Source organism: Pterocles gutturalis, unplaced genomic scaffold (genome assembly GCF_000699245.1).
Source record: "Pterocles gutturalis isolate BGI_N339 unplaced genomic scaffold, ASM69924v1 scaffold1547, whole genome shotgun sequence".
Classification (NCBI taxonomy): Eukaryota; Metazoa; Chordata; class Aves; order Pterocliformes; family Pteroclidae; genus Pterocles; species Pterocles gutturalis.
Genome location: NW_010112332.1, coordinates 18,743 through 28,263, shown reverse-complemented (window position 1 = coordinate 28,263; position 9,521 = coordinate 18,743). Strand labels below are relative to the sequence as shown.

Here is a 9,521-nt window from a genome sequence, read left to right as displayed (position 1 = left end):
ACGCGTGGTTTTAGATACGCAGAAATGGACGCCTATCCAAAAATAGATCCTGATGAACTCGTCACACGCTGAGGCTTGCTGATGGATAAACAGAAACTCAAAAATGGAGAAACACAGTGCAGGAATGGTTTCAGAGCATTTCAAATGCTCCTTACTTGAGTGGGTTTTTTGTTTATAAAAGCAGTAGCTCTTTTCTGTTTTCTTTGCATAAGTTTGTGCAACCTTCTCACCTTCTGATTTGATTTGCTTGTGGCCAAAATAGTATTCGATTTTCTTCTTTTTTTGAAGAAAAGTAAGAACAAGAAGGTGTTTGACCACTGCAGAGAAGATTACAAAGAGCCTGAACTGACCACAGCTTTTGTCAAAATAAGACAGGGACATGTTTATATATTACTACAGCATCATGGTACCTTTGTAGGCAATATTTTTTGTAACTTGTAATGACTTCTTCAAATAAATATTTTCTTTCTCATCGGCAGTCATGATAACTGCAAATGATGCTGTGCACTTGTATTACCATAACCAGTTAAAGGCCTATCTACTCTTTAATCCATTGTGTTTTTATGAAGACTTTCATTTAAAAAGTGGATTTTTATGTTTGTGGACATTGGCATTACCAGCAAATGCAGTTGGCTTCAGGTGTTATTTGTCAGCAAAAATGTTTCTATTTTGAAGTTGGAATGAGTGGATTTTAGCAGGAGACCACGAGCAGTCACACTTTCCGTTGGTAGCTTCATCCCCCCCAAAAAACCCCAAAAACATTTCGCCCATTTAGGCTGTCTCAATGTTTACTTTTCAAAAATATTTACTCATATGCTAGGATATTGTGGCTGTCTTCCAGGATGCAGGCTCATCTTCATTAGAGAGCTCCCAGATCACTGTGGTTGGATTTGCTAGTTTGGTATAATCCAGGTAAATCGGTGCAACTACTTTGTCCCTAAAAGGCTTGTGCTAATATATTTAATTTCATTTCTCATTTGTTAAATATTGGCAATACTATCATTGCAAACTTCATAGCAGAACATAGTCCTTCTGAAAAATAGGAGCTGTGCTTGCTTTTGTGTAATTTACGTTTTGAGTTTGATTCTCCCCCTCCTCTCAGAGCAGGCTCTGAGCTTCGAGTCATTGCTGCTGCATTCCTGATCACACATTTAGGTTATTACAGTAGTGTCCAAAGTGGCCATTATAGTTAATTGTACTTCTGTCTTAAAAGATGATTGAATCTATCCACCAAACTGCCTGTGGGTTGGAATTATCTGTAGTAATTTTCTGGGTAGAAATCCTATGTACGACGAGCCTTGAATTGTATGCAGAGGCAGTCCTCTCCTCTGAATTTGGAACAACTGCTCCATATCAGCAATTGTTGTTCCCAATCTGGCAATAATGATTTCCGTGTAGAAATGGTTGATTAAACACATTTGGTGGGGAACCAAAGAAACCTTGTTGTTACTCAGGAAGCAACCTGTGTGTTAAAATACGTAACTCTTGAGTAGCGTGCAGGGAGAGGATCCTCGTGATGCAGCTTGTATCTCCCTGACTGATGGAAAATAACCCATGGCGTTCATCTACCTGCCGGAGGGAATACACGGGGTTTATGCAGAGCACATCCCTTCCCCGTGGGTACACTGACTGGCGTGCTGGTGTTCTGCAGCATTTCTTACAGGGGAGGTGTGACCAACCTGCTGGATTTCCAGTGTTCCCAATACATTCGTGTCATTTATTGGAACTCGTTCAGCATAAACAGCAATGGTGTTGGTTAATACGATGCCCCTCATCTACCCCTTTCATATAGTTTGTGAGTTAGTATTTCAGAAACACCAATGCTAAGTTAAAATTAATCAGCATTTAAAAAAAACTAACAATCCACGCTCCGGTGCCACTGTAAACTTCCACAGTCTGGGCTGTGCACTTTAGCAACTTTGGCATCCTTTGGAAAGGGAAAGCTCCTCTTTAAGCAGAAGCCAATGCTAAGCAGCACACATCCCAGCTGGTGCTCTTTAACCCCCGAGTTTAGCTGGGGACGGGTTTGCATTGTTGTGAGCCGGCAATTTGCATGAGGTTCATAGTGCTTCCATTCACTGTGCGGGGATGGAGACAGGTGGAAAAAGGAGGAGGAGTGGTGAAAGTTGAATGAGATAGATACCCAGAAGCCAAACTTTTTTTTTTTTTTTTTTTGCATTATATCTGATGAAATATACTGTTGTATCTTTTGTACTCCTGTGAATAGGTGCCCATCTGCTCCAGCATGCTTGTAGTTCCTCCTGGTGCCTGCTCGGCTCTTGGCACGTTCAGCACAACTGCAATTCTCCATCCGCTGCCCCGTCCTCCTCCAAAGACGAATAAAGGTCAAGCTAAATTTCAGAAGCAGCTAGGCATACAACTGTCAATCAGATCTTGAACTTGATGAAGCTTTCATGCTCTTTGCTATAAAAGCAAGTTTAATTTTAGTGCTTTTTAAATTTTATTGGTACTTGGGAGTTGTGGTGTACCTTCACGCTCTGCCCGCAGATGTTGTGATTTAGCTTCGCTTTAAAAAGTAACTGTCCAAGGAGTCTCCTGGAGCTGTTCTCCTTAAAGGGATTGCTGCAGTGGAGCATGGCTTCAAAAGATAAGTTCCTAGGAAAAAGCTATAAAAGAGTTGAAAGCTTTTATTGAAGTTACATAAGCATATTTATAGAAGTACTTGGGCTCTTGTGGTTGTTGCTATGAAACATTGATAAAGGAAACTTACAGGGATGTTCAAACTCAACTATTTAGCACTCTGGTTAAAACTCGGGTATTTTTTGAGGTATATCTAGTGTATTCCTGAACAGTACTAAAAGTTAAAGGCAGCTTTCAGTAGACAATGTGTGAGCCTTGGGTTGTGTGCGGTTCTGGAGGCCTCTTAGGAAATGGTAAGTTCAATAAATAGTGAATCCTCGTTAAAACAGCTGGGGTACGAGATGCACAAATTTATGGTTTTGTAATTGACAGCCATGTGGATGAGTAACTGTTGGATACATTTTATTCAGTTGTATATATTCTCCATGCTTTATTTTATGAGCTTAGCTCATGGGAACAGCCAGGGAATACAATCCGCTGTCTTGCAGGTGTTGGGTTGGCCCCTATTTCATCCTCCTGGATTCAATAAAATGCCTGGAACTGCTACATTGTGTGTTGGGATTCCTTTTATTTAGGTGTACTGAAAATACCTGTGCAGCTAAGAAAAACCGTGGGGTTTTAGTTATTTTAAAAATCAGTAGATTGTATTACACTTGAGGATAGAAATGAATAGCAAACAAGAATCGACCGAGGGCTTGATTTTTATTTTTTTTTTAATGCCATTGGAATCTATCGGAGTTCTGTGTTGATTTCCATGGGAAGCAGGGTAATCCATCAGCAGGGATCTGTGATGGCTTCTGCTGAAAATTGAAAGATATCTTTGTTTTCAGACTGGGAATCTGCAATTAGAGTTGGTGTGCTGGATTGTGGGGAAGAAGAGAACTATGAGACGTGCAAAGAATACGGTATTCACTACTACCCAACTGTCAGGGTAAGTGGCACGGTGTATGGCCTTCGGTAAATGATGCGTGCTTTATAGTAACTAAAACCGTAACAAATGTGTTTGCGCAGAGTGTTAGATGTAACTAGTTGTTCTTTAGCTGGACTTTTATTTTGCTTTTGCTGAGAAAACTGCAGAGTTGATAAAAGATTAATTCAATCTCCCCTTGCTGAGTGCGATAGCTGATGCAGTTATTTATAGCAGTAATTCAGTCCTTAGTTCTGGATCTGAAAAATTCTTATTGAAAAAGATACCATTCTACAAAGTACTGTGTCGTTACATCTGTGTAACCCCTAATTGTGAGATATTCATTAGATAATAACAATTTGTGTAAGTATTTTTCAAATTCAAATGTTCGTGATTATTAATGGTGTTTATAGTTTTGGTGTGTGAAAGTAAAGAAAATACATTGAAATTGTGTCTTGAAATCAGCTGGTTTCATGACCAGGGCTCCAATTAAAACTTTACCCTTGATTGGTCCTTCATCATTTTTCTAATTAATTTCATAATTTGCTTAAATTGCCTTTTAAAAGGGATCTTGTGTCTGCCAGAAGCATCTACCCTTGTTCATTTTCAGCTCTAAGTGCCATTTTTAACTTCTCTGTCTTTGTCAATCTGTATGATCACATTATGAACCGCAAGTGTGAGCAGACCGTGGTGGATGAAGAGGATTGAATAAACTGTTTGTTATGACAGGAGAGAAAACAGGAGATGTTTCTCTGTACAACTTGTGATGTTCTACCCTGATAAAAAAGAGAAAAAATATTGTTCTTTCTAAATCTTTGAAGTTTTGGGTGTAAATTGGAATGCACTCTTTATTAGACATCGAATCCTTTCTGTTTTATTTTTTATAGCAGAAGGCAGTCAATCTCCGTTAAATATCCTGTTCAACCACTGGAGGGAGTAGAGAAAGTGTGAATAGTGTTTAAGTATATACACAGTTGGTGGTACTGATGTGGTAATCAGTTAATTCGTGTTTGGGTTAATGTTTGCAGTACCAGATCGATGCACACTGCTGAATTATGCATGATGGTGTTTTCCCTCTAAAAGCTGGCTTGATTGTACATCAGAGTTTCGACTGGTACCTGTGAGCTACCCTCGTAGGGATGCAGGTCTTTGGAACTCACAGGCTACAAGGAGGTTTTTTCAAAGCAGTAATACTTTTTTTTTTCTCCTACCTAGTACTTCAAAGCATTTACAAAGCAGTTTACTACTGGAGAAAATTACAAAGGTAAGAGCTCCTTACGGTAAGAAATCCCCAAAGCAGCTATCCTGTCAGCCAGGAATGTGTCACACAATAAATGAAATCTCTTTGTCAGTTAGTTTAGCCAGCTAGAGATGGGATGGACAGCAAATAGCTCTTTAAGATACGATATTATGAGTACTGTAGGAAAATGGAATGTCAGGCAGAATTTTAGACAGGCAAAACATTTGGTCAAGAACTTGCGGCACACATTCCTCTTTTTTTTTTTTTTTAAATGTAGTTCTTAATTTTCACAAATGGCTGGATAACTTTTAGAAATTCTTTTTTTTCCCACCACACACCTCATCAGCATGAGATCCAATTTGCTCAGTTCGGACTCTGGTGCTTTTTGATCTGTCAACCACTTTCCAGGCATCCTGAATCTCCCTGGCAGAACTCCTATTCAGATGCTGACTAACCGAAAACAGGCTTATCCCCTGTGTCTGAGGGATCACAGCGTGAGGTGGTTTGTCTGGGGACAAAAGTAATGTTGTCTTTTCCAATGGATTAACATTTAAAAGGCCAGAGGTCAGAAGAGAGACCACCTGCACCATTAACCCTTCGTGTAGAAATACAGCATCGTTGTACCTGTTAATTTTTGGCATTCGTGAGAGTTTCTGCTTTTTAATTTATTTCTTTTAAATCAAACAAAATATTCTGACACTTTAGTTATTTCCGCATTTTGTTATGTGGCTTTGTTTGGTAAGAATGGTACACCTTTGTGATTTTTAACGCACGATGAATATCCTTATTGCAAAAAAGCTACTGAAGTTGCCCACACCAACTATCATGAAAATGAGCACAGATTGAGAACGAAGCATGGTTTGAAGAGAAAATCAGCAAGACAGGCAGGTGGTTATATTTGGAAAAGTCTTGAGGTTTTATTAATTTTGGGGTGGGATGACAGCTTTTAAATATGATCTAATCTCAACATTAAAAAAAATTTAAAACATTAAAATGAAATCCTACAGCTAAATCTTTAGTCCCTGTTCTTCAGCCAAATAGTATTCTGGTTTTTAAGTCTAAATGTAAAACAAAAAACCTGACACAGAAAAGCAGGAGAATATATGAGAACCTGCATGTGAGTATTCTTTTCCCCGTTTTCTGAAGTGTTGTATTTTTTTGTAACCTGTACTCAGCAGGAGCAGATCGAGAGCTGCAAACAGTTCGTCAGATGATGATTGACTTCTTACAGAACCATTCCCAAGAGTTGAGACCACCTGCTTGCCCACCATTGGATCCAGTTGTGTAAGTTCCTTGTTTAAAATACAGCTGTTGTGTCCTTACTAGGTTAATTAAATAAAACGTTGAAAATCCTATTAAAGAGGAAGTAAGCTTCTTTTCTTATTGTCAGTTCTACTACAAGATCATAAAAGGAAATTCCATCAGTAACAGTGGGCGTATTGCATTCTGCCAGAGCTAAATAGGTTTTCTTTTCTTAAAGGTCCAGTGATATTACTTCTCTTTTTGACAAGAACAGCCATCATTATACTGCCGTTGTGTTTGAAAGTAATAGCTCCTATGTTGGACGAGAGGTAATGTATGACTTATGACATGATGAATATTAATGTTATCATAACACAGCTGAATTTTATGTTATTTAGCCAAGCAACAAAATTTCTTATTATAGGAGTGAATTAAGGGGTCATAAAGGGCAGGTCCTGCATATTTGAGGTATCACAAAGTCAAAGGATTACACAGGGCTGTTGTGTTTAGTCACACAGGGGAACTTGCTTACAAATGAATGGGATGTTGTGTTAACTTCTTCCATTCATGTTTTAGTGGAAGATTAGTTTATCAATTTCATTGTTAGCACAATTCTTTTGTCTTTCAATTTGGAAGATCACAACAAAAATATTGTCAGATTATGTTGTTTTGTAACTGCTAGAGAACTTCATGGTATTAATGTTAGCACAATTCTTTTGTCTTTCAATTTGGAAGATCACAACAAAAATATTGTCAGATTATGTTGTTGTTTTGTAACTGCTAGAGAACTTTGTGGTATTAATTCTGGGCAATTTTTGTGATTTCAACTGTTTATAATAATCTAAATTCTCTGGTTCTCTTTCTTCACATATAGGTTTTGGGAAGTTACGTTCTAAATTAAGATGATAGCATAAAATTATTTTCACAGCTCTGAGGCACTGAGCAAGTGGAAGTCTTTGGGTTTTTTGCTTCCCCCACCTCCCCAATAAAATATTTGATTTGGCATCATTTTACCACCTAATGAGCCTGCTGTTAGGTTAGACAACTGTTACTTTTCTCTTCCTGCCAAGATCTAGGATAAGTAAAGAAAATAAATTGCATAATTATCTAGGCATAATCTGTGCAGAAACATCCAATGTCTGGGAAATGTTTCTAATTAGATCTGATGCTGAGATGGCCAGGTTGCATAAGTGGAGGGAGGGTGTGCTGCCAAAAGTGAGAATCACTTTGAGAAGCAGGCTGCTTCCAGACATTTGTTTTCTGGAAGCTGCTGTGTTGATACAAGTGGGCATTACTGAAGAGAAGAAATATGATCATTATAAAGTTCTTCAGCATTTTATCACATTTGCTTTAATTTTATTACTTGCTGTTATAGGGAAAGACTGAGTGTCATCTGATTAACAGAAAGTGGAGTCTGCTTTCAGAAGAGAAATATTTGCTGATGTTATATAGTATTTCAGCTTTATAGAATAGTGAAATAGAAAACTACGTTGTTTTCAGATTTACAGTGCAAGACAATATGGACAAACTTAAATTACATGTTGAAAGAGAGGGAAAATGTAGCAAGGATAATACTCACCTGAAAGGGAAAGGTATAGTGGGAATTGTGAAACATAACAACAGGAAAAAAAAATATAAGAGGCAGAGAGGGGCAAAAGTGAAAGAATGACAAGTAGAAATGTCAGGAGAGTTGGAAGGAAGGTTTGGTCGGTAAGACTGGAACATTTGGAATGGAGCATAAGGGCATGGGCTAATGGAAGGATGTGAGGAGTGTGGTCATTAGAATGGTGAAAGAGGATGCCTTTAGCACTGGGATCTTGAAGGATTTAAGAAAGGAAGAAATAAGTATTTAAGCTTTTTTTTAAAAAGGGCAAATTTTTGTTATTATTCATTATAATTTCATTATTCAATTTGACATCAGAATGCCCTAAAGTGGTGGGACCAAATAAATGTTTCTTCACTACTTGAAAATTTGCCTTTAGATTCTTTACATATATACAAATGAAACATAAACCTGCTGGTACCTTTGGAGTATAATGTGGGCTATTTTGAGGTTTATGATTTTATCATTCATTCTCATGTTTTCTTCAGATGTTAGACTTCAAAGGAAAAAGATCAGGATAGGCCAAAAAAAAAAAAATGGAAAATAGGAGTAATAATTTCCAGAGAAGAGTAAATCTTCTTTAACTGGAATTGTTAGTGTCCACGGAATACTCATAGATGTGTTTATGATTTTATCATTCATTCTCATGTTTTCTTCAGATGTTAGACTTCAAAGGAAAAAGATCAGGATAGGCCAAAAAAAAAAAATGGAAAATAGGAGTAATAATTTCCAGAGAAGAGTAAATCTTCTTTAACTGAAATTGTTAGTGTCCACGGAATAGATGTGCTTCCTTGGTGAACAGCTTAATGATACTTTTAAAGGATGGTGCACTTCACCTATTTATATGTCTTGTCCTGCAAGATTGGATATTCCTTGAACAATGTATAATTCATGTCATCTTTTCATTACACAGGTTATCTTAGACTTGATCCAGTACGAAAACATTGTTGTGAAGAGAGCGTTGAATTTTGATAAGCCTTTTCTTGAGAAACTTGGTATTGCCTCAGTCCCTTCGTGCTATCTGGTGCATCCAAATGGGTCCCATGGATTAATTAACATGTAAGTAATCTGTCTGAGGAATATGGGGAGGTTCACTTAAACTATAAAAACCATTTCCATAGCTTCCTTTCCTACAAAGTAAGTTATTCTATAACCTACTTTTGCATGTGTATAATGACCTTGTGCCCTGGCATGTAATCCATACATTGTACTGACTGAAGTTGTGTGTCCCATGTCTTTGTGTTGGAAAATTGCCTGTCCTGAGTGCTCTCTAGCAATTGTTAACCAATCTAGTGGACATGTACAGTTTGCGAATGCTTGTGATACACTTGGATGAGCATGTTGTGTTCTTATTTTGAATGGAATTTCAGACCACTAGTCCAAATGATTGTTATTACTATTCCTAAATTGAATATTATTTAATTTCACTTTGTATCAAAGCATAACGTGTTGCACTAGGGCTGAAAAACATAAAATTAATACCTTATTTTATAAATATACTGGTTTGCTTTGGATATGCTCTTAGTCTGAGATGAAAAGTAATCTTTGCTTTGTCCATTTATATGCAGTTTGAAGCCTCTACGGTCTTTCTTTTCTTCATATTTAAAGTCACTGCCAGGTGTCAGAAAAAAACTTCTTTTGCCACTTCAGCTACCTGCTCAAGAAAACAAAGAGGAGAGTACAGAAATCAAGGTGTGGAAAGAGTTTGATAAGTAAGTGATACCCTCAATTTTCGGAATGGCGCTTGGTTATTAAAATTTGTGGGCGTTTTTTTCTTGACTATAAGCTTTCTATAGAAAACAAGAATTCTCTGTGTGTGCAATAGTGAAGCAGTGCCCATAAAAAGTGCTTGTCAAATGCAAGTATAATAGAAAATACTAAAGGCGCTGTAAAAGATGTTTATCATACCAAATCCGGTAAGGTTTATC

General features: G+C 37.5%; 1 protein-coding gene across 1 annotated transcript in view; it reads left to right on the top strand.

Annotated features, from left to right (window-relative positions):
• The first annotated feature begins 2,845 nt into the window (after positions 1–2,845).
• QSOX2 (quiescin Q6 sulfhydryl oxidase 2) overlaps positions 2,846–9,521 on the top strand; it is a 19,421-nt gene continuing 12,745 nt past the window's right edge. The window contains exons 1-7 of the mRNA XM_010073974.1: positions 2,846–2,894; positions 3,432–3,532; positions 4,724–4,772; positions 5,927–6,032; positions 6,229–6,319; positions 8,507–8,652; positions 9,162–9,305. Coding sequence (XP_010072276.1) covers positions 2,846–2,894; positions 3,432–3,532; positions 4,724–4,772; positions 5,927–6,032; positions 6,229–6,319; positions 8,507–8,652; positions 9,162–9,305 — 686 coding nt within the window. The remainder of the gene's footprint in view (positions 2,895–3,431; positions 3,533–4,723; positions 4,773–5,926; positions 6,033–6,228; positions 6,320–8,506; positions 8,653–9,161; positions 9,306–9,521) is intronic.